The following is a 24,952-nucleotide window of genomic DNA, read 5'->3' on the forward strand; positions in this document are numbered from 1 at the left end:
GTAATAGGTATAGTGAGCTCTTTATTTGATAAACATTGAAAATTACAATGATACGTAATATCTAAAATGAAATTATTTTGCTCAAAAGCAGCTTGTTTGAAATTTTAAGTTTTTATCTAGAGGAAAATTAGTCTTGTGGAAGTATGGGATGTTTGTGTTTGGAAATATTCTTACTGCTACAAATTTCCTTTAAATGGGTTTACTCTTTTATTACTTGTTTAGTGGTAACGTCACATTTCTACTAACAAAAACTCCTTTAGGATTTGGGTATTTTTTTTATAGTGGAACTCTAATTGTACAATAAAAATTGATAAGTGTTGCTCTGCAAGCATCTTTCGGTGGAATAGCAACATCATGAGCATATTTTTACAAATACTGAGTTAGGATTTTGTGTTCTTGGAAGGTCTTCCCGTTGAGGCCCCCGTATCATTGACACATTGTCCTACCAGGACTATAGCGTTTGCTTTGATAAGGAGTAACTACCACATCTCACAGACTTAAAAGTGTTATGAGCAGTGATGTTACCTAAGCAAGGAGTATAATAAAGGAGTGGACCCTCCCCTTCCATAGCTGTGTGAGAGTCTCTCATGCATCAGTTTACCATCGTTTCATTCCATCCATCCAGGAGACTACACAGAAACAGAGAGGACTATGTGGAAAGAAGTGCTGAGTTTGCAGATGGTTTGCTCTCAAAAGCTTTGAAAGACATTCAGTCTGGAGCACTGGACATTAATAAAGCAGGCATACTTTATGGCATACCTCAAAAAACTTTACTTCTCCACTTAGAAGCCTTACCAGCAGGGAAGCCTGCATCTTTTAAAAACAAAACTCGAGATTTCAATGATAGTTATCCATATAAAGACAGTAAAGAAACTTGTGCAGTGCTGCAAAAAGTAGCCTTGTGGGCAAGAGCTCAAGCAGAGCGCACAGAAAAAAGTAAACTCAATCTACTTGAAACCTCAGAATTAAAATTCCCATCAGCTTCCAGTTACCTCCATCAGTTAACTCTACAGAAAATGGTTACTCAGTTTAAAGAAAAAAATGAAAGCCTTCAATATGAAACTTCAAATCCTACTGTACAGTTAAAAATTCCTCAGCTACGAGTAAGTTCTGTTTCAAAATCACAACCTGATGGTTCTGGTCTGCTGGATGTTATGTATCAAGTTTCTAAAACCTCTTCAGTCCTAGAAGGATCAGCTCTCCAAAAACTGAAAAATATACTCCCTAAACAGAACAAAATAGAATGTTCTGGGCCTGTAACTCACTCAAGTGTTGACTCTTATTTTCTACATGGGGACCTCTCTCCTTTGTGTCTTAATTCTAAAAATGGAACAGTTGATGGAACCTCTGAGAATACTGAAGATGGATTGGATCGAAAAGATAATAAGCAGCCCAGGAAAAAACGTGGCCGCTATCGGCAGTATGATCATGAAATAATGGAAGAGGCTATTGCAATGGTAATGAGTGGAAAAATGAGTGTTTCCAAAGCACAAGGAATTTATGGGGTACCTCACAGCACTTTAGAATACAAGGTAAAAGAAAGATCTGGAACACTGAAGACTCCTCCGAAGAAGAAACTACGATTACCAGACACTGGGTTATATAATATGACAGATTCAGGGACTGGCAGCTGCAAAAACAGCAGCAAGCCTGTGTAGATTACTTGTTAGGAAAGTGTGTGTGTGTGTGTGTGTGTGTGTGTGTGTGTGTGTGTGTGTGCGTGCGTGTGTGTGCACGCTTGTGTGTGCACAGGTGTGTATTTGTGTGTCTACATACACACGTGAGAATTACAAATGCTCACTCTGACAGGAGACATGAAATTTTACAGTTCAAAAACCACTTACATGCCTTTTGAAAAAAGTTTTATTCAGGGTTTTCACTGTGGACAGAATTATATAGTTGCTTACTTAATTCTGATAGTTTGTATTTAATCCTTGTATAAATAGGTGAAAAAAATTCAGGTTTTCTTTAGTAGTCAATAGCATAAAGCGTGGGAAAACAAGTAATTGTCAAGTGAAACATTTTTTATTGGTGAAAGAACATTCTAGCCATTCAGTTGAACCATCTTATAATGGAAATATGATACTAATACTTTGTGAACATTTTTACATAGCATACCTACAATTATTGTAAGTATGCCAAGACTAATCAAAGTTGAAATAGACAGCTATCTCCATACTAAGAAAAATTAATATATACAGTATTAATACACTATAGTGCATTCTATGAAATACAAAATGCACTTCAGTGCATCCACCAGGAATAGAAAAGAAAACCTTAAAGGATATGTATAATGAAGTTTAATATTTATCATTTAATAGTTGATTTAGCCGGAAGCTGGGGTTTATAAGGTATATACTTTAAAAAAAAAAAACACTTTCATAGTTAACCCCAGCAGCTATAGAATCCTTTAATATAAGATGGAATACTAAAAACAAAAAGTAATTTAAATTTAATTATTAAAATAATTTAATTTTGTTTTTCATTTGAAAAATAAGCTAATGTGTAAGGTTAGAAAAGAAAGTTGGAATGCAACTTAGAGCATGTTTATAATGTGCACAGAGAAAGCTTGAGAATGATAATTTTGGTTTAAATGTGCTGGTTAGTTGATGTTATGACTACTTTAAATTTTTAGGATTGTGACACACTCCTATTGAAAAACCTCAGTGTAACTTTAATATATTTGCTGCTGTGACATTTCAAAACATTTTCAGTTTATCAAAATGAATTACAGATTTCATTTTGGTGGGCGATACATTATCATTTTGCTAATAACCAAATTTGCAGTTTGTTCAGGGTCTTGAATAGATTTACAAATATTTAACACTGAAGCTGTTTTGAACTTTCAGTAATGTAAACTCTCTACTAATTGGGTAGTTAGAAGCTGGGCAGTGCATTTTAACTTTTACTAGACTCATAAGAGACCAGTAATTTTTATATAGCAGTTTTAAAGTGGGTCAGAGTATTCATGTTGGATTTATGAAGTATGCAGTTTTAGTAGTAAGAGGTTATAAAGCAGTTCCTCCATAAAAAGAATGAGGATTTGCTTTATACATTCAAAATTCTCTCTGTACCCCTTTTCTCTGTTAAAATTCAGGTTCTGGTTATTTTTCTAAGCCAGTTTCTCTAAGTCCAGAAGGAAATCTTACAGCTGAGTTTAAAAAATAAGTGCACCTTGTCAAATACTTGTGTTTCTACACTGTGGTTGTGTGTATTTAATGATGACATATACATGTAATATTAAAGAGATTTTCAGCTGTTAGATTAAAAAGCTGCTTACATGTATTTAAACTGAAGAGTGAGAAAATACACAACCAGGTAGTTATTTGGTCTCTGCGATCTATATTGAACCTTTTCAGCTGTTAATGTTACCTGCATACTAGGGTATGAATCCTCTTGCTCTTCCCCGCCCCCCCCCCCCCGGAAGAAAGTATACATAATAGATTACAAAACAGCAGATGTCAGGGTCATCTTTCTTTTTAAAGAATTAAGCCATACTTTGTGAGGGCCAGAACTTGGATTATTTAATATATTTCCCCCCTTCCCCCCATTGTAAAACAAAGTTAAAGGTAAAGGAAATGTTTGAAAACAATTTTCTTGACCTTTTTATACAGAATTTTACTTGCAAAACTGGGGGCTCGAATGCATTACATAATATTTATATTGTATTGAGCTTTTTTATTCCTCACACTATATTTACATTAATAAATTGATTGAAAAGTTTATAGTAAAGGGAAACTTACAGAACACTTTTATATCATTTAAAAGATGACCTGACCAAAAACTTTACAGGATTCATAAATCAGGGATCATTTTGCTATTGACTTCACAGTGATCAGTAGTTTTATAGGTAATATTATAGTTAATTTGCAGCATTTTAGTACTTGTATTATTTATTTTTGGTCAGAAATAGTAAATTAAAATATTTTTTGATAGTTTATAGGTGATGATCAACCATAACTTTTAAAAGAAACAAAATGTTTCTATTATTGAGTTAACTTTTGATTATACAAACTAGGAAAGGCAGGGAAATTTATGGGTTCCCCTTCTCCCCAGCGGTTCTATTAAGATGTTCTTTATGTTAAACTTTCAAAGTACTTTATAAATTTAGTTACCAGTTATTACTTAAATTGACAGTTTTCTGAAAAATCCAGTTTCAGCAGATTTTTAATGAAGGTGAAAGCAACCCTTTACATGCTTTCTACTTATTTGAATGTTCCTCAAGTATTTTATATTTAAAATAAAAAAGAAGGAAAAGAAAAAACAGTGCCTCTGTTTTTAGAAAACTACTGCTCAGTAAAGTTGTTTAAACCATTTCTGGTAGCTAATGACAATTTTATATTAAATTGTATACTAACTTTAGTGAGACTGATTCTTTTTAGTTGTTTACAGTACAAATACTTGTATTTGTTTTTTAATTGCAGTATTTCCATTGTCGCAGTAATTTAGTAAAACTCTGTGGCTGCCTTGATTTTGACAGATTTTGTTAATATAAACTGATTGTTAGGCAATTAGTTATATTTATGCATAAATCAATTGCACTATAATTCATGAATTATTTATTACAATATTTTCTAATGAATTCATGTATCTGTCTTGTGTTGTAAATGTACTGTAATTCTGTTCCTACTTTGTGTTGTTATATATCTAAATCCGATTGTATGAATTTTAATTGTTCAGTTAACGTGTTTCTAGGTTGTAATTTGTAGTAAAGCACTTCAATGCTTTTGCACTTAAATTTACAACACTGTTGGTGTGTGATTGATTTACTCATTCAGTAAAAGAGAAAAAAAATGGAAAAGAAAAGAAAAAACTTGACTACACTGAATTCTTTGATTCCCTCTACAATCATATTAAAATTAGTATTAGAAATTGACTTTTTCAAAGAAGTGTTTCAACAAGCTTCTCATGGAAAAAATGGATAGTGACATACAAAAAAAATAAGTATAGAATCTTTAGGTTTAGAATTCAAGCAGAGAACAGTTAGAAAAAAATTAAGAACAAACATGTAATTCATGACAAGCACAGTTTTAGGACCTTTATATAATTACTCAAGAATAAATTCTAGATTGCAACTTACAGGTGTATTTAACTTATTTACTCATATTTTCCTTGAGATTCTAACATGCAAGAAATAAGGAAAAGACTATGAAGCCAAATACAAGTATAATTCGATTGTTATAATTTGAGAGCTTAGCTATCTATCCTAATGTATAAGATGTAATCTAACATCTGAATATCTAGTTAGTGCATTTACTAAGCTGTTCTTCATATAACATTAGATGGCAATTACCGACCACTGTGGTACTTTTGAAATTCTATCATTAAAAGTAATAAACTGAATAAGAAAGCATTTCTTTTAAAGTTTAGATTTCCTCGGAATGCCAGAAACGGTATATGAATGTCAATGGTTTCATAATTTTCTGAGTTCAGTCATAACACTTTTTAATACTACTTTACACTAGTTATTTGTTGTTATTATTTTTACTTTAACAGGACCCATTTATTTATTTATTTTGGGTGTGGGGACTGAACCCAGGACCTTACTCATGTTAAGCACACATTCTACCACTGATTATTTCTTCCTTGTACATGACTTCATTAATGGAAAGATGCTTTGGAATATTTTAGGAACTATTAAGGAAGAATAGTAATCTTTAAAATATAGTGCAATATATTTTTCCAAGAAAAATAAATTTTCTTTTTAATTACTAAATACATTTAATAGACCATCATGCCACTTTAAAAACTGTTGAAATGTATCAGGATATTTGGGGTTTTCTTTTGCTATGTGAAAATTATAATTTCTAATTTGCTGGAAAGTGGATCTTAATAACTAGAAGATGTGATTTCCTATTGTCAGTAGTCTACATATTTTTTAATGGAGTTAGCTCCATCATTTTACACTCTCACCCATTACAAAATTTATTCTTAAATACTATTTTCAGAAGGGAAAGGATAACTAAGGTCATGTGTCTTCACCTATGTAGAGGCAGCACTAAACTTGAAATTTTATTGTGATTTCCCATCTCTTTTCATTTTGTTTGAGAACTGGTTTATGTCAAATTACATGCTCGTTTTAGTAAAACATTGAAGTTTTTTTCCAGAAAAGTTTTGATTACATCTTCAAATTTTGGTTTGGTATTTTTTACCACTCAAATAACAACTTTAATAAAATGTAAATGAAATATGCCATACCTCTCTGTAAAATGGGTTATACCAGTTGTAGGGAGCAAAATAAAAAGAATTCCACTTATTTTTAAAAATCCTTTTTAATACACCACAAGCTTACTAATCCCTCATTTAAACAGAATACATTCAGTTCATAATATACCCTGATTCCAACCATAAATAAAAGTTTTACAAATTAGGAAATATTAACAACAATAAATGTAATAAGTCACAAGAGAAAGGCTATTTTCATGTACAGTTTGGTGATATGTTTAATTAAAATGGATACTTTTCTGAAACAGAATTCTTTTAATATATTTTATTCTTCTTGCTGCTGGTATTGGAGTAAAAAAGAAATGTAGACTATATTGGTTGATAAGCAATCCTAAGTCTAAGTTAAAGTTAGATGTATGTTAGTTTCTGCAATAGAGCCTTTTACAGCATTTGAAATTTAATAATTAGGTAAGTAATGCCTTTAGTTTTCCTGTAATTACTTAGTATTTAAAATCAGTAAAAAATAGATTTCATTTTTAAATAGCTTCCATTTGTTTTGGGGTTTTTTTGTTTTTGTTTTTTTGCTAGATTAAAATGCCTGCAGCTTAATCTCAGGAAGTTGTTATTTATATGAAATTAAATTCCTTAATTTTCCTTGTGACTGTGCAGAGTTCTCTCTTACTGATATTTCATTTCAATACCTTGAAAAATATTTTAAATAAGGAATTTACTCCTACATCTTACTTTCATTATTTGCATTAACATGGACTGATAGTTGTCAAAATAACTTAAAAATGTCTGCTCTACAAAAAAATTTCAACTCCTTCTGAAGCACTTTCCATTAAAATAAATATATTTAAAACACTTAATATTTTATCAATATGGAAACATAATCATATATCATCAGCTTTTATATTGCAAAAATAGGGCTTTGCTTTGATTCTTGTACTTTGCATAGGAAATTAATTGTGACCATCACTGCTTCATTATATTTTGCTAAAGAATAATCAAGATGTTATTGTTGCAGCTTTATAGGAGTCAGGAGTCCAGCAGTACCAAAATACTTTGTTCAAACTCTGTCAGAACTATAGCTCCATATCATGCTATTTTTGCTGTAATTCATTTTTTTTTGTTTGATTTTTATTTTTAGTTCAACTGTTGATGCAAAATCAGAGGAAGCTACTAAAATGGAAAAAGGAAAATCAGCATTAAGCACAGTTTTGGAATCTTTGTGCAAACATCACCAGCAACAAGTTTTGGCTATGTTGAAATTTCTAGTCCAGGAGCAGAATGCTGCTTCTCTTTGCTGTTGTAGTGCATCGTGTGCTGTTTCTTCAGAATCTCAAAAGCCCCTATTTGAAGATGATTTACATGGTGTATTCTGTAGTTGTGAATATAGGCTGGCAGAAAAGGGGTGTTTACAAAATGAAAGACCAAGCCCTGGTTTAGTGCCAGCCTGTATTAAAAAATTACACTGTTTATCTTGCCAAACTGTAACTATTGAGCACATTAAGACAGTAATGAATAGAGAAATTGCAAATAGTTATCATTCACACAGGTACTGTTCTGGATTGTTACCAGATATTCCCTCTACAAAATCAGCCTTTCATAGTCCTCTTTTGTCAAGGGAAGTATGTGATCTTTCAGTCAGTTTTAAAGATGTTTGTAGATCTCGAAGTCCCTCACCCCCACCATTATCACCTGTGCAGACCGAAGAATTTGAAAAATTGAAAGATGTCATCTCGGAGCTTTCAGCCTTAGAAAATAACAAACTTGAAACAAACACTAACCAACCTCCATCTCTAACACCAGCAGAGATAAGCATGAACAAGGCTGATCTTGAAGACAAAATACATAAAGCTAAGAAATCCAGTAACTCTGATTCTGTACTCTTGGATGCCAGCAATAATTGTACCACAAACCATGAAAAAGGTGAAACTGCTGTAATTTTTCAAGATTTAATGGATCGCATTAATGAAAAATTAAAATCAATAGAAACTACAGATGTGACAAACCTTGTAAAATTATCAAGCAGTGATTGTGATGCAGATAATGATTTTAAGTTGGGAGATTTAATAACATCTCTCTTGCATAATGCAAAGGCCAGTGATTATAGCTTTATGGAATTGCTGAGTCAACATGATAAAAATGTAGAAAATAAAGTTATTCAGACAAGATTTCGAAAGCGTCAACAAACATTATTTGCAATGCACAACTCTTCTGATTCACCTGTGATTAGAAGGCATTCTTTACAGATAAAAAGGGAACTTGCTAATCTTGATGAAAATTTTATAAGAAAAAAGTACACTGAAAAAAATTCAAGAAAATTGATACACAACAATGGGATATTTTCATCAGATAAAGAAGAGTTTCATCATTGTCAAGAGACTTTTTTACAAAATTCTAAAAGTTTCCAAGATAAAAATTACACTGAAGCATCAATTTCACCAAATTATACTATACAGTCATTGCAGGAACCTCTTCATAGTTTAGAAACTAATTTGACTTTAGATGAATTTTCAGAAAGCTTTAAAACAACTTCGCCTGAGAAAATGAGCATAGGAAAATCACAGGAGAAACTTGCAGCTGAAAAAAAAACTTTGCAAAATAATAGGGAAAATAGAAAACTAGAGAATACTCAAACACCTTTGAAAAATAATATTCCTGGACTTCTGAGCAGAACTAAACGAAATATTGTGCCTCCAGGTTGGTATTCTATATATGTAACAAATAATTATGTTTACAAAAAATCCCGTAAGACCAAAAGAGTATTGGAATCCACACAAAAAAAAGATCCAGTGAAAAATGTTCAAATTGAAAGCTCACAAACTGTGGACCTAAACAGAATTGCAATGAATTCTAATTTACAGGTTCTTGTGGAGCGTTTGGAAGATACAATAAATATGGCCCAAAAGTCTTGGAATAATCAGCCCCTATCAGAAGGATATAAAACATCCAAGAAGTTGATAGAAATTGATAGTAAAAACCAAAATGCTGGGAGAAGTGTGACTGTTACTTTAAATAGAATGACACATAAAGAACAGGGTTTATCAAGACCTGTGATAACATCCAGCAATATTACCAAAAATCACCAGATGCCTACAATGTATGTGAATAACAAAAGACTTGATAATCCAAAAAGGGCATCTATTTTAGAGACAGGTAGCTTGATTTCAGGTGTTGAAAGTGTACCAACAAAATGTGCTAGTATTGAAAACTCTCCTTTTTCTAACTATTCTAGTCCTATCAAACTCATGTTTTTATCAGAGATGAAAAGCAGTGAAGGAGTCAAATATACTTTAACTTCAGTTGGTTCTTCACAATCAAATGTACATCCTCCTGCAAAACATGCAACCTATCATATAACTGGAAAAAAACTAGAAACAAATGAAGATATCCCAGATGTTAACCTTGAAAATTACAGTTTTAATCATTATGATATTGACACTCTTCAAAGAGAGCTAAACAAAGAAAATGCAGAATCCTCTGCAGTATTTACAGATGGTTTAAATAATGATAAATCACAAGAACAACCTAAGGAAAAGTTAAGCAATGCTGTAGATTTATCTTTTAAAAGAAAACCAGGTAGACCTAAAAAAATAGGCCCCCAAGTTGTGAAACAGATTAAACGGCCAATCGGAAGACCACCAAAACCTAAAACTGTTAAGACAGATGTCACCATTTGCCAAAATGAATCCATCAGTACTGGAGGAAAAAGCCCAGAATCTCTCTTAGCAGAAATAAAAGAAGGTATTTATAAAAAAAGCATTACAGTCACTGTTATTTATGGAAGGTCGAGAAGAACAAAAAGGCATGTTTCTGAAGGAAGTGTGAACATCAATAATATTTTGTCACTAAATGATAATGTTGCTGATTTTCCACCTGGCTGTGATAGTCTCAGAAATATTAGAGGACACAAAATTGACTCAGGTGAACGAGTAAGTGCTGTGTCAAGCTTGACTACTGAAAGTGAGATCTTGGAGTCTGGTTTTGAATATGTTAGACCTATCAAGAACAAGTCTGTAATACCTCGACCTTCCAAGATCATTATTGGACCAAATCAGAAGCCTTTGGCAATAATTAGGAAGCCTGGTAGGCCTGCAAAAGTGAAAATCTCTGGCATATCTGTGACTATTAGCAGAATTTCACCTCAGGAAAGAGAAATAAGTATTAGCAGCTGCTTACCTCCTTTAGAACAGGAGAAGATGTTAGAAAAAATCCTGCCTGGAGAAAAGAGTGACCAGCAGTGCAGTAAGATGGATAAAACAAGGCACACTGAAACTGACACATTTAAGAATGAATCAAAAAGTATGGTTTCTACTATGCCTTTGAGACATTCTATTAGGGATAGAAAACCACCTCTTCATTTCTTACATTCATTAGCATCTTCTAGCTCACTTATTTATAGAAATGCTCTGCTTCATAAGTCATATAAACTGCATTTGCAGAAAGGCAAAACTCAGAAGCAAAAACATAGGCAGTCGAAGATAAAAATAGCTTCCAAACATACCCCAGGAAGTAGACATTCAAGGAATGCAAAAAAGTGTTTGGAAGATAATAAATTAATACCCATTTCTGAAGTATCCTTGGACCCTATAATTTCATCAAACCGTTTGCTCAGATGGTGGGCTACTTCTACTTCAAATGATTCCTTGTTAGAGGAATTAAACAATAGATTTGATCAGATAACAAATGCTTGGGTGCAAGTAAGTGGAGATGAAGCTGAAAACTTTGCTCATAAAACAGAATTCATTGAAAATGATAATTTCAAAATAGCAAACCCTTTGGAAACTTGTCTTTTAGAACTTAAAGTTTCACCTGTAAAAATGCTTTTTCAGAAAAAGTATGATTTGAATGAACTCTGTACCTGGTTTATGCAAACAACAGAAACACAGTCTCTTTCCCTAGTTAGAAAAGCAAATGCTCGAAACCCTTTGGAAGTAATAAATACCAAGGGAATTAAATTAGGGACCAAATACTGTGATTTTAATACCAGTCCCTTCAGAAAGCACTTTAAAAAATTTGCACTCTCTTCTCCTTCAAAATCATCAGAGAAGTTGCATTTACTGCATAAAATGGTTAGCTCTCCCCTTTTAAATATGCGAAGTAATTTAACACTAGCTAGATTGAAAAGAACTGAGTTTAAGAGGTTGCACCATGAAAGGTGGAGAAGAGAGGGAAAGCTGCACAACCATGAAACAGTTGATTGGAACTCTAAAAGAAGGAATTTAAGATTTTTCTGCCAGAACCAATTTATGAATAAGACTGAGGGGGGAAGAAATGCTGAAAATCCACTCTGTGGAAAAAGTACAGTGGATAATCAGTATATTTTGCCACCAGAGATTTTGCAAGAGAGGGTAGCAATGCCTGACTTCCAAATACATTCTAGTTTAGAAAATAAACTTAAGTCAAAAGCAAAGGAGAATGGGACAAATTGCAGCCAAAAAGATCTTGAAAAGAGACTAAGACTAGGAAATGTATGTCCCAATAATTGGAGATCAAAAGCCCTAAAAGATTGTAGGATATTTTTGAGGAAGATCAACTGTCTTGAGCACAGGAATACTTTTAAGTTAAATTCAATCATTTACTCTCCTGAATCTGTTGACAGTAGAAGTACTCATCAGATACATGCAGAAGAATCAAAGCGGTTTACCTTAAGATCCCATTCTGCTAGGCAAAATCCTTTAAAAATACAAACTAAAGAAATAGAAAATACTAATGCAAATAGCTCTTCAACCAATAAATTAACTGATGAACTTGGCAATAGTAAGTTGAGTAAATGTGTTAATTTTGACAAGAATCCTGATAGTTCTGAAGTCCTTAGCAAATTGAACAAAAGAAAAAGACCACCATGGAAGACCACAGAAATGTCAACAAAAAGACATAAACGACAGTCTTGCAACCATGGACAAATGGCAAACTGTTTTTCAAAATCCCAACTGGGTAAGTTTTTCTCTACTTAATTTTAAAGTTTCATTATAGGTGCCTTGAGTAAAGTATAAGATAGCAGGTAGAAAAGGAACAGTTGATTCAGTTTTATTTCTAAAATATTTGGACAACTAATTTCTTGGCACCTAGTATGAAACTCATGAAATTAGGTGCAGCTAAATATACCAACCAGTGCACATTCCCATCTTACAATGTGTCTGACATTTTGAGCACATAAAACTATAGCAGAGATATTGAAAGCTTCTTTAAAATAAATCATGAGTAAAAGTTACAGTACCTGCTTTTGCATTTAATAAATCTAATACAAAATCAGAAAACAGTTTGACAGATAAATATGAACATGTAATTGACTAAAAACTATACAAAGGCTAATACATATATATATATATATATTCTCTTGATACATAACAACTATTAGACCATGCAGGAAAAAGTCAAGACTGTCTGAATGTTGAACACTGTAACATACTATAACCCTAGGATTTCAGTCCGCTCCCCCATCAGAACAGGAAAGAGTGAGTCATTGTTATAGCAATAATTATGTGCTTTATTAGGCTCTACTGACGTGACACTGGTGCCCAAGAGAGACTGTTACCCTTCAGAATCTAGCTTTAAAAATAGCTGCAGTTGCTGATGTAGCCATTTCCATCTCCACTTATTTAATGAATGGCAGACCATGCAGGATATTTAGGAGTGTAGGAGAATTTCCTGCTTACCGATTATTCCCTTGCCATGAAAGAGGTCCAAGTTACATTTGGAAATTCAAGGGTGTGTCTTGAATTTGGTATTGGTGGCTTACTTTTGTAACCTTGTTTTTTTTGTGTGTGTGTGTGGTGGTACTGGAGTTTGAACTCAGGACCTTACGCTTGCTATGTACTTTATCACTTCAACCACACACCTGATCCTTCTTTTTCAGTTTTATTTTTCAGGTAGAGTCTTGCTTTTTCCCAGGCCGGCCGTGAACCACAATCCTCTTACCTCCAACTCCCATATAGATGGAATTACAAATGTGCCATTATGACTGGCTTGTTTTGAGACAGGGTATTGCTAACTACTTTTTGCCCAGGCTGTCCTCCACTGTGATCCTCCCATACCTTTCTCCCACATATCTAGGATTATAGATAGGAGCCACCACCCTTGGCCCTTGTTACCTCTTTAAAAACTTACTTCAAAGCTAAAATAAGTAGTATCAGGTCTTAATATTAAAATGTTAAAAGCAGTAATTATATTCCAGAACTTAATAGGTTAAAGATTTTATGGCTTCCCAAAATTCTATTGTTTAACTGAATAACTTTAATTAATTCAAGAATATATAGTGTGTAATGATTAAATTTCAAATATCTATCATGAAATTGAAATTTTAAAAGAAATCGAAGTAGAACCTCCATTATGAAAGATGAAGCAAAACTAGAAAAAAATAACATTAGAACAAATACTGTGCTAGGGGAAAAAACCTGACAGTGATTTTTTTAAAACATATAATTCACCTAAGAATATTTTTATGAAGAATAAAATGTAAAGCTTCATTTTTTACTTCTCTGTATCATGCTCATTTCATGTTGTTTACAGTTTACTGAAGGTAATTGCATTGACTCATTTTACAACAGAACCGTATTTTATCTTTCAAACTTTTGACCATTGTGTTTTCCTAAGAATCAGCTATAAAGTTTATTTTACTGTGATTCTTCACACCACTAAATATGAGATAATGCCAAAACAGTAAGATGGAAAATGTCTATTTTTCAAATCATTGTTAGGTATTTAAAAATTCTGGCATACTATGAGGAGTTGTTTTCCATCTTTCTCATTTTAAAAATTACTATTATTATTTCCTGTTCTGCTTGAACTTTTGTTTATCCTTGACTGATAACTTTCCTTCTTTTCTAATATGCTTTTTTTTAATCAGTTGGACATTATAAAGTTATATAGTAATATTCATTATATTTATCTGATTTTGTAATGTTTTCTTATAGTGTTATTTTCTTTCCTCATTATTCTTGATATTCCATGCTTCTTTTTACCCTTTTGGAAGTGACACTAAAAATCATTATTAGTTTTATATGTATTTTTCTTCTTTGTAGAATGATGAGAGACTTTTAACAGTAGAACTTTTCGAGAAAAATTCCTAGGGCCATGGTTATAATGAATTTTGGAATACTTCTATTGGAGAAGAATATTGTTTCTACCATGAATGTCTTATTTTGATATTAACTATCCAGATACAGTTTAATACATAGGGGTCTTATGTTTATTCTTCATCACATTTGTGCTGTTCTACATTAATTGTAGACATGGAAAAGAGGATGAAAAAATGTAATTCTGTCCCATGCCTTGTTCAACAAATATTTAATGAATGCCTACAATATGTTCTTCGTCACTGTGGAAGGTTCAAAAAGTTCCCTTTCCATCTAAGTGAGAAAATAAGACCTTCAACATGTATTTATTCAATAAATAGAGTATATTGTATGTCTTAAGTAGGATGTTATGTGTGTTAAGGGAATAAAATGACTAAGTCATGTTTTTTTGCCCTTATAGAGTTTAACATCTTGTGAAGGATAAAAAAATGAATAGACACTACTGGTAGAAGGATGAGTGAGTACTATGACCAGAAAGAGGTGAATGGTAGAAACACATACGAGGGAAACTGAACTCAAATTTATCCTACATTGTCATGTCTAAGCTGAGACTTGAAGCATGTCGAAGTATTAGAAGTTGGGAGAGGATTGTTTCAGGCACAGCACATTGCATATGGAAAATTTGGGCAGGTAAAATAAAGTAAAGCTATCTGGAATATTGAGTAATTTATCAGCAGAGGTATAAAATATGAATCATGGGTTGACAGAGCTTGGGAGTGGAAAAATGCTGAAAGATAAAGCTACTCTCATGAGAGAAGCGTAGTCCAAATTGTGAGGTTAACATCAGTTAATGGGGGGAAAAGTTTTAATCTCTAATAGTAGCAGTAATGGAAAAGAATAGATTTGAGAGAGATCTATATAGCAAATCAGTGTCTTAGAGAGTAGAGGAATAAAAGATACCATCCACGTTTTGGCCTTGAGCATCTGGGAGATCAACAATCACTGAGATACAAGAAAATACTCTGAAGGGTTCAGTTTTATACATAAGGGATTTCGGGTATCTAGTGAGAAGCAGTTAGGTGATAAGGGTCTGTTGCCCAGGAAAGAGGCCTGAGTTGAGATGGAGAATGAGGAGTCAGCAAATGAAGTCACAAAGAGTAGGAAAGATTACTTAGTGCAAGACTGAAAGAGTCCAAGATCCCAGATCCCCAAAGGTACAGGCACAGAAAAGATGTGCATAAAAGGAGACCAATGATAGTAATCAAGAGGTAAAGAGAAGGGTGCGCTCAGTTGTGTACAAGTATAATCCCAACTACTCAGGAGGTAGAGACAGGAGAAATTATGATTTGAGGGCCAGCCCACTCAAAAGTTAATGAGACCCTATCACAGTGGTGCATGCTTGTGGTTCCAACTACTCCAGAGGCAGAGTAAGAAGATCATAAACCAAGGCCAGTGCAGGCAAAGTTAGCAGGAGACCCTATCTGAACAAAACACTAAATGCAAAAGGACTGAAGGTGTGGCCTAAGTGGTAGAGCACTTGACTAGCAAGTGCTTGACCCTGAGTTTAGGCCCTAGAATCACAAAAATAAACAAATAGAAGTAACAGAAAAGCTGGAGAGCATGGTGAAGGGAAATGTATTTTAGGAAGGCAGTGTAAATTGCTGATAAACCAATTAAGATGAGCCCTGAAGGGCTTGGCAGAGTGGCTCAAGTGGTAAGAGTACCTGCCTAGCAAGTGTGAGGCCCTGAGTTCAAACTCCAGTTCTGCCAAAAAAAAAAAAAAAGCCCTGAAATAGTTCCGTAAGGTTATCTTACTGATTTATGAGAGAACAGCGCTACATGAGGAAATTTAAAAAATTGGCACAGAAAAACTATAAATGGCTATTAATGGAGAGAAGATAGAAAGGAAACTACATTAAACTGGGATCGAAGGTGTATTTAGAAAATTGCTTAGATGTCAGTGGGACTAAGCCAGCGAAAAACCAAAAGATAGAGGTCAGGCATGGTGGCTCATACCCCTAATCGTAGTTACTCAGGAGACAGATCGGAAGGATCCAAGATTCCAGGCCAATCTGGGTGGAAAGTTGACAAGACCCCATTTCAATAAGGTGGGTGTGGTAGTGCATGTCTGTCATCCCAGCTACCTGGGAGGCATAAAAATAGGATCAAGGGCCAGGCCAGCCCAGGCAAAAAAAGTGACCTTATTTGAAAAATAAGTAAAGCAAAAAGGAATGGAGGTGTGGCTCAAATGGTGAAGTGTCAGCCTAGCAAGTATGAGCTCGAAGCTTCTACGGTGTTGAATAGGTATAGGATATGGAAGAATGTTGGAGGCTGGTCTTGGCCAGAAGGTTTTGTTTTCTCTTTAAAATGTAGCGTAATATGTGGGATGCAAATCAGTACTTCATGGGCAGAGCATTGAGATATTAGACTCGAGGTAATATGGAAATAGCATTTGCCTATTGGGGAATGTGGACCAAGTTTGGAATAGCTGTCTCAAAGAAATATACAATTGAATGTGGTTTTATCTCCTGCCAGGCTGTACTCTTGGAGCCCTTGGTTTTATGATAGTTGAGTTCACCATGTAGTTATGTAAAGCAGGACAGAGAGATCAAATCAAGAATGTATCATCCATTATTCCATGAATAGTAAGGAGCTATGTGATCAGAGTCGAATTCCACATAATCTTTTCTAATAGTAACACAAAATAGAGATTTGGGGTTTGGGGGCAGGAAATGGGGTATATGAAAAGCCAGTTGCTGAAGATTTTTGAGATGATACTGGCCTAATTTGAAGTGTGGCTATTGAAAATAATGATACAGACTTTTTATATGGCCTGTATTTTCAGTTCCCAAAAAAATATGTACCTTGTTCTAATTGGTAAATATCTGGATGTAAATAAACTGATTTTGGACTTGTGAGGAAATCTGTAAGACTAAAATAGCCTACTGTGATTGAAACTGCTATAAAGTAATGGTATTTATCATAAAATGTTAAATTTTCACATAATTGTTCAGAATTCAGTTGACACATTGAATTGGGTTCTGAGAAGACTAGAAGTTCAGTTCATCAGGGTCTCCTATTTATTATTCTGTCCTCAAAGATGACAATATATACATGTTTCCATTTGAAATTCCAGTTTTCACAGAGGTTTATAATTGATGCTTGACTTTTAAGTAATTGCTCCTTAAGCTATCTGAAATCAGAATTAGCCATACATCCTCCTCCGATCCTGCTTATCAACATTGAACACAAGACCTTTTAAATTTGTATAGATGAGGCTACCCATTGCACTGAACATTCTTAGACATTATTGTATAGAGTTCCTTCATGAGTTATTCTTCAGCATTGTAATTACCATTTAATGGAAAAACTCAGAAACACAGATAATTTTGTAAATTTAATTTTGATTTAAAAAAATTTTCAGATTATTCACAGCCACTTTAGTCTAGTTCCATCCCTTTCCGAAGGTGCTTTATGGGTACAGGGTTCTGAAGTTAAATAAGACTTGGAAATAATCAGTTCTATGTCTTGTTTTCATTTAGCACAGTGCCCCATTAGCATAATAAATTGGATTTCCTACAGTTTGTATCTCACAACTCTTTATATCCCATAACACAATTTGGAGAACATAATTAGCAATGCTGTCTTGTATAGTTTCCTATATTTTATTGTGATATTTCCAGAAAGAAATTGTCTGTGAAGATATGTTAGCTTATGTACTAGATTTGATCCTCTTGTGCACAAATTAAGTAAACCACAATTATTAGGGCTTTATTCACATTCCCCAGTAAAGGAAACTAGTAAATGTCTTATTCCAAAGATGATCACATTCTGATCACTGTTTTTGCTTATTAAATTATTTTCATGTTAAGAAAGGAATAGCTGTTCTAGCATTTGGTTCCGGTGGCTTTACTCTCTGTATTACAAACCATGGGAAAATAATCTATGAATTTTAGAAAACATTTGGTTGGAAATGGATGAATGATTTTAATGTAAAATCAATCAATATATTGCATTTTATATGGTCTTCCTTTTGCTACTTAAAACAATAACTGCTATTTCAAGTATTCTAATGAAATTAAGTATTTTTTATTAAAACCTGTTGCCATTTACAGTTTATTTTTTCTCTATTATAATATTCTTAGGAATTGTGTAAAGAAGGGTTTGCAACTAACTTTTTTTTTACCTCTATAATTTTTCTTTTTTTTTTCTTTTATTATTCATATGTGCATACAAGGCTTGGGTCATTTCTCCCCCCTGCCCCCATCCCCTCCCTTACCACCCACTCTGCCCCCTCCCTCTCCCCCCAAAACCCCCTCAATACCCAGCAGAAACTATTTTGCCCTTATCTCTAATTTTGTTGAAGAGAGAGTATAAGCAATAATAGGAAGGAACAAGGGTTTTTGCTGGTTGAGATAAGAATAGCTATACAGGGAGTTGACTTACATTAATTTACTGTGCATGTGTGTTACCTTCTAGGTTAATTCTTTTTGATCTCACCTTTTCTCTAGTTCCTGGTCCCCTTTTCCTATTGGCCTCAGTTGCTTTTAAGGTATCTCCTTTAGTTTCTCTGCGTTAAGGGCAACAAATGCTAGCTAATTTTTTAGGTGTCTTACCTATCCTCACCCCTTCCTTGTATGCTCTCGCTTTTATCATGTGCTCAAAGTCCAATCCCCTTGTTGTGTTTGCCCTTGATCTAATGTCCACATATGAGGGAGAACATACAATTTTTGGTCTTTTGGGCCAGGCTAACCTCACTCAGAATGATGTTCTCCAATTCCATCCATTTACCAGCGAATGCTAACATTTCGTTCTTCTTCATGGCTGCATAAAATTCCATTGTGCATAGATACCACATTTTCTTAATCCATTCATCAGTGGTGGGGCATCTTGGCTGTTTCCATAACATGGCTATTGTGAATAGTGCCACAAAAAACAATGGTGTGCAGGTGCCTCTGGAGTAACCTGTGTCACAGTCTTTTGGGTATATCCCCAAGAGTGGTATTGCTGGATCAAATGGTAGATCAATGTCTAGCTTTTTAAGTAGCCTCCAAATTTTTTTCCAGAGTGGTTGTACTAGTTTACATTCCCACCAACAGCGTAAGAGGGTTCCTTTTTCCCCGCATCCTCACCAACACCTGTTGTTGGTGGTGTTGCTAATGATGGCTATTCTAACAGGGGTGAGGTGGAATCTTAGTGTGGTTTTAATTTGCATTTCCTTTATTGCTAGAGATGGTGAACATTTTTTCATGTGTTTTTTGGCCATTTGAATTTCTTCTTTTGAGAAAGTTCTGTTTAGTTCACTTGCCCATTTCTTTATTGGTTCATTAGTTTTGGGAGAATTTATTTTTTTAAGTTCCCTATATATTCTGGTTATCAGTCCTTTGTCTGATGTGTAGCTGGCAAATATTTTCTCCCACTCTGTGGGTGTTCTCTTCAGTTTAGAGACCATTTCTTTTGAAGAACAGAAGCTTTTTAGCTTTATGAGGTCCCATTTATCTATGCTATCTCTTAGTTGCTGTGCTGCTGGGGTTTCGTTGAGAAAGTTCTTACCTAAACCTACTAACTCCAGAGTATTTCCTACTCTTTCCTGTATCAACTTTAGAGTTTGTGGTCTGATATTAACATCCTTGATCCATTTTGAGTTAATATTGGTATAGGGTGATATACATGGATCTAGTTTCAGTTTTTTTGCAGACTGCTAACCAGTTTCCCAGCAGTTTTTGTTGAAGAGGCTGCTGTTTCTCCATCATATATTTTTAGCTCCTTTGTCAAAGACAAGTTGGTTATAGTTGTGTGGCTTCATATCTGGGTCCTCTATTCTGTTCCACTGGTCTTCATGTCTGTTTTTGTGCCAGTACCATGCTGTTTTTATCGTTATTGCTTTGTAATATAGTTTGAAGTCAGGTATTGTGATACCTCCTGCATTGTTCTTTTGACTGAGTATTGCCTTGGCTATCCGTGGCCTCTTGTGTTTCCATATAAATTTAACGGTAGATTTTTCAATCTCTTTAATGAATGTCATTGGAATTTTGATGGGAATTGCATTAAACATGTAGATTACTTTTGGGAGTATAGACATTTTTTATGTTGATTCTACCAATCCATGAGCATGGGAGATCTCTCTACTTTGTATAGTCTTCCTCAGTCTCTTTCTTCAGAAGTGTATAGTTTTCCTTGTAGAGGTCTTTCACATCTTTTGTTAGGTTTACACCTAGGTATTTGATTTTTTTTGAGGCTATTGTAATTGGAATTGTTTTCATACATTCTTTTTCAGTTTGCTCATTGTTAGTGTATAGAAATGCTAATGATTTTTCTATGTTGATTTTATATCCTGCTACCTTGCTATAGCTATTTTATGATGTCTAGAAGCTTCTGAGTAGTTTTTTGGGTCTTTAAGGTATAGGATCATGTCGTCTGCAAATAGGGATATTTTGACAGTTTACCTATTTGTATTCCTTTTATTCCTTCTTCTTGCCTAATTGCTCTGGCTAGGAATTCCAGTACTATGTTGAATAGGAGTGGGGATAGTGGGCATCCTTGTCTGATTCCTGATTTTAGAGGGAATGGTTTCAGTTTTTCTCCATTAAATATAATGCTGGCTGTAGGTTTGTCATATATAGCTTTTATAATGTTGAGGTACTTTCCTTCTATTCCTAGTTTTCTTAGAGCTTTTATCATGAAATGGTGTTGGGTCTTATCAAAGGCTTTTTCTGCATCTGTTGAGATGATCAAGTGGTTTTTGTCTTTGCTTCTGTTAATGTAGTTTATTACAGTTATTGATTTTCGTATGTTGAACCACCCCTGCATCCCTGGGATGAAGCCTACTTGGTCGTGGTGAATGATCTTTTTGATGTGTTGTTGAATTTGGTTTGCCATTATTTTGTTGAGGATTTTTGAGTCAATGTTCATTAAGGAGATTGGCCTATAGTTCTCCTTTTTGGAGGTGTCTTTGCCTGGTTTTGGGATAAGTGTAATACTGGCTTGCTTTTTCTTTTCCTGTTTTTTTGTGCTGGCTGTCTTTTCATGGTTAAGTTGGGTTTCACTTTCTGTGTGCAGAATCCCTTGCATAATCTTTTGTAGTGGTGGCTTTGTGGTCACATATTGTTTTAGTTTCTGCTTATCATGGAAGACTTTTATTGCTCCATCTATTTTGAATGATAGTTTTGCTGGGTAGAGTATCCTGGGGTTGAAATTATTTTCATTCAGTGCCCGGAAGATCTCTTCTTCCCATGCTCTTCTTGCTTTTAATGTTTCTGTTGAGAAGTCTGCTGTGATTTTGATGGGTTTACCTTTGTATGTTACTTGTTTTTTCTCTCTTACAGCCTTCAATATTCTTTCCTTAGTTTCTGAACTTGTTGTTTTAATGATGATATGTCGTGGGGTAGTTCTATTTTGATCTGGTCTGTTTGGTGTCCTGGAGGCCTCTTGCATCTGTATGGGAATATCTTTCTCTAGATTTGGGAAATTTTCCGTTATTATTTTGTTGAATAGATTACGCATTCCCTTCACTTGCACCTCTTCTCCTTCTTCGATGCCCATGATTCTCAAGTTTGGTCTTTTGATGGAGTCGGTGAGTTCTTGCATTTTCTTTTCACAGGTCTTGAGTTGTTTAATTAATAGTTCTTTGTTTTTTCCTTTAATTACCATTTCATCTTCAAGTTCTAAGATTCTGTCTTCTGTTTGTTCTATTCTGCTGAATTGGCCTTCCGTTTTGTTTTGCAATTCTGTTTTGTTTTTTTTTCTGAGGTTTTCCATATCCTGGGTGGATTCCTCTTTAATGTTGTTTATTTTTGTCCTGAGTTCATTTATCCATTTGTTCATCATGTTCTCTGTTTCACTTTGGTGTTTATACAGTGCTTTTATGGTTTCCTTTATTTCTTTTGCTTTTTCAAATTCTCTATTTTTGTTGTCTTGGAATTTCTTGAGTGTCTCCTGTACATTTTGGTTGACCCTATCCAGTATCATCTCCATAAAATTCTCATTAAGTACCTGTAGTATGTCTTCTTTTAAATTATTCTTGTGGGCTTCATTGGATCCTTTGGCATAGTTTATCTTCATTTTATTGGAGTCTGGATCTGAGTACCTGTTTTCTTCATTCCCCTCTGGTTCCTGTACTAATTTTTAGCTGTGGGGAAACTAGTTTCCCTGTTTTTTCTGTCTTCCCGTCATTGTCTTTGGTGTTGTTACTGTCCCTGTACTGTGTGCAATTAAGTATTTTCTAGCTTGTAATAATAACAATGGTAATATTTAGAATGGAAGGGTGAACTGAGATGGAAAGCAAGAAGTTAAAGAAAAGGGGAAAACAAATAGGCAAGAGGGGGAAAGCAGAACAAGGTTTCAGACAAGAAAGTTTCAAAGGTATAAACAGGGAGCATTAGTGTACTAATTGACAGTAAGCTGAACAGGCATTAGAGAGACAGAGGATTGAAAATCAAAAATAAAAAAAATAAAGATAATAAAAATAAAAAATAAGTAAATGAAAGAAATATCTATATATAAAAATGAATTAAAATAAAATGGAAAATAGAAAATTTAAAAAAAAAAACCCAAAAAACCAAAAAACCTCCAGGTTCAAATGCAGTGAAGTTTCAGGCTTAATAATTTGGGTGTCCGTCTCAGTCTCCAATCCGGGAGATGGTGCCTCAGATGTTGTTCTGTAGTTGTCTCATCAAAGGGGACGCATAAAGTAGAACAAAACTACACACACACACACACACACACACACCCCCCACCAAGTGTCCCAAGTTCAAATGCAATACAGTTTCAGTAAGTTTTTCCGCATGCAGGTGTAATTCGGTTCTCTCATCAGAGGTAGGGAGAAAATAAAAAAGAGTCTGGAGACAGTTCTGAGAGTGGTATCTGCGGCTGTGGCTTGCCTGCCCGCTGCTCTCAGCCTGCTGTTGCTGGAGGCGTTACTTATGCAGATCTCTGGGGTGAGCTAGCACTCACCTGGTCCCACAGGCTTTGTTTGCTCAGAGTTCTCCTGTGCGCTGCTACAGGCTTTCCCCTTTCCAAGCACTGGGAAAGGTGACACTGCACCCATGTTGTCAGGCCTGCGTGTTTATATACAGTTCATGTGGGAGGTGGATCTTCCCCCCTCTCCTGTGGAGTTTTCCTCACACTACCACTTTCACAAGCTTTCCTGCTCCTGGTTACTGGGCAGTGCTGCTGCTCCTGCCAGCCACCATGTTTGTTTACAGTTCACGTGGGAAGTGGGTCTTCCCCTCTCTCCTATGGAGTTTTCCTCCCTCCGCCACTCTCACAAGCTTTCCCTTCCTTGTTGCTGGGCGTGCGTCCTGCTCCTGCCAGAGCCTCTCCAGCCCGCCTGGCTTGTTTATTTATAGTCCCAGGAAGGAGTCCCTTCCCCCAATCTTTGGCACTCAGTGTGCTTCACCCTCTTTCCCGCGTGTCTTTTTTGCTCTTATTGCTTATTACTCAGTTTCTCTGTTTTTCCCCGGGTGGAGGTCAGTCTGTCCAGGGAGCTATGCTGTTCTGGTCCAGGCTTGTCTGGGAGTACCGCGGTACCGCGAAGCTCACCTGGTCCACGTCTTCCCAATCCGTCTGGGCACCGGCGAGTGGCGGCCTGGGGGCCCTCCTGGTTTCTCCGTTTAACTTGGAGATTCTCTGCGCCGGCTGGAGGTGTGGAGGGGTCAAAGTTTTGCCTCTTCTCGGTGGTTTTGCCTGCAAGGTGTGTCTCCAGGGTCTCTCCAAGATTTCACTATAGGAGGCTCGCTTTCTGCTTCCTCCCTCTAGCCGCCATCTTGGAATCTCCTTGCAACTAACTTTTGACATAATGCTGTTAAAATATAAGCCAGCTACTTCCATAATTTTTGTCTTGATGGGATTTTTTTTCTTTTTTTATTGGCAGCACTGGGGTTTTGAACTGAGGGTCTCATGCTGGCTAAGACCCACTTGACCCATCCCACCAGCCATGTTTTGTGATGGGTATTTTCAAAATAGGGTCTAATGAACTATTTGCCCAGGGCTGGCTTTGAACTGTGATCTTCCTTATCTCTGCCTCCTGAGTAGCTAGGTTTACAAGTGTGAGCAACTGGTGTCCAGCTGTCTTGATGATTTTTAATAGAATTTTTCTTGGCTGTTTTGCAGATCCCATTATTTTGTCAATCATCAATGAGTTTTCAAAATATTGTTTTTACTAATTGCCTCATATCTTCCACAGGAATTCATTCAGTTTACTTGATACTGGATTATTTTTATTTGCTAGACATCGTATTAAGTTATTAGAGTCATAGAGAAAATCAAAGAGCTTTCCTAAAACCTACTTTAAGTTTACTTCAGCCACATGATTGGCATGACTTAAAGAAAGAAAGCTAATTTGGTTGATTCACCATCCTATTAGTTGTACATTACAGAACTGTTTTCAAACATAGAAGTAATTCTCTGAATTGCGTAGTCTGCCCCATGGCCTGTTTTGTAAGTAAAGTTTTATTGGAGAATTGCCATGCTTATTCACTGGCATCATCTTGCTATTTATGTGCTACAGAAGCTGAGTCCTATCATTGCAACAGAGACCATAAAGCCCCCCAAAATCTAAAATATTTACTAGCTGGCCCTTTGCAGAAAAAGTTTGCTAACCTATTTATATTACTATGATTTTGATATAATGTGGGCTAGAAAAAATAAGTTATTGGCTTTTAAAAATAGATGAAGATCATCTATCCTGTTCACCCATAGAACCCGCCTCTACTTCCTCTCCCAGCATGACACAGTTACCTGACATGTTGGTGGTTTGGTTTTGT

The 24,952-nt window shown here is 35.0% G+C and overlaps 1 protein-coding gene across 10 annotated transcripts in view; it reads left to right on the forward strand.

Moving 5' to 3' along the window:
* Lcorl (ligand dependent nuclear receptor corepressor like) overlaps positions 1-24,952 on the forward strand; it is a 135,119-nt gene that overhangs the window by 91,592 nt on the left and 18,575 nt on the right. For 5 of the 10 annotated variants that reach the window (XM_074042543.1, XM_074042537.1, XM_074042540.1 and 2 more), the window contains one exon: positions 7,316-14,640. The exons of 1 other annotated variant lie outside the window; for it this stretch is intronic. In XM_074042543.1, the coding sequence (XP_073898644.1) occupies positions 7,316-12,128 (4,813 nt within the window). In that variant the 3' untranslated portion in view covers positions 12,129-14,640. 4 more of the 10 variants (XR_012435864.1, XM_074042538.1, XM_074042539.1 and 1 more) reach the window with 4 other exon arrangements.

The sequence above is a fragment of the Castor canadensis genome, chromosome 9, assembly GCF_047511655.1.
Source record: "Castor canadensis chromosome 9, mCasCan1.hap1v2, whole genome shotgun sequence".
Taxonomy (NCBI): Eukaryota; Metazoa; Chordata; class Mammalia; order Rodentia; family Castoridae; genus Castor; species Castor canadensis.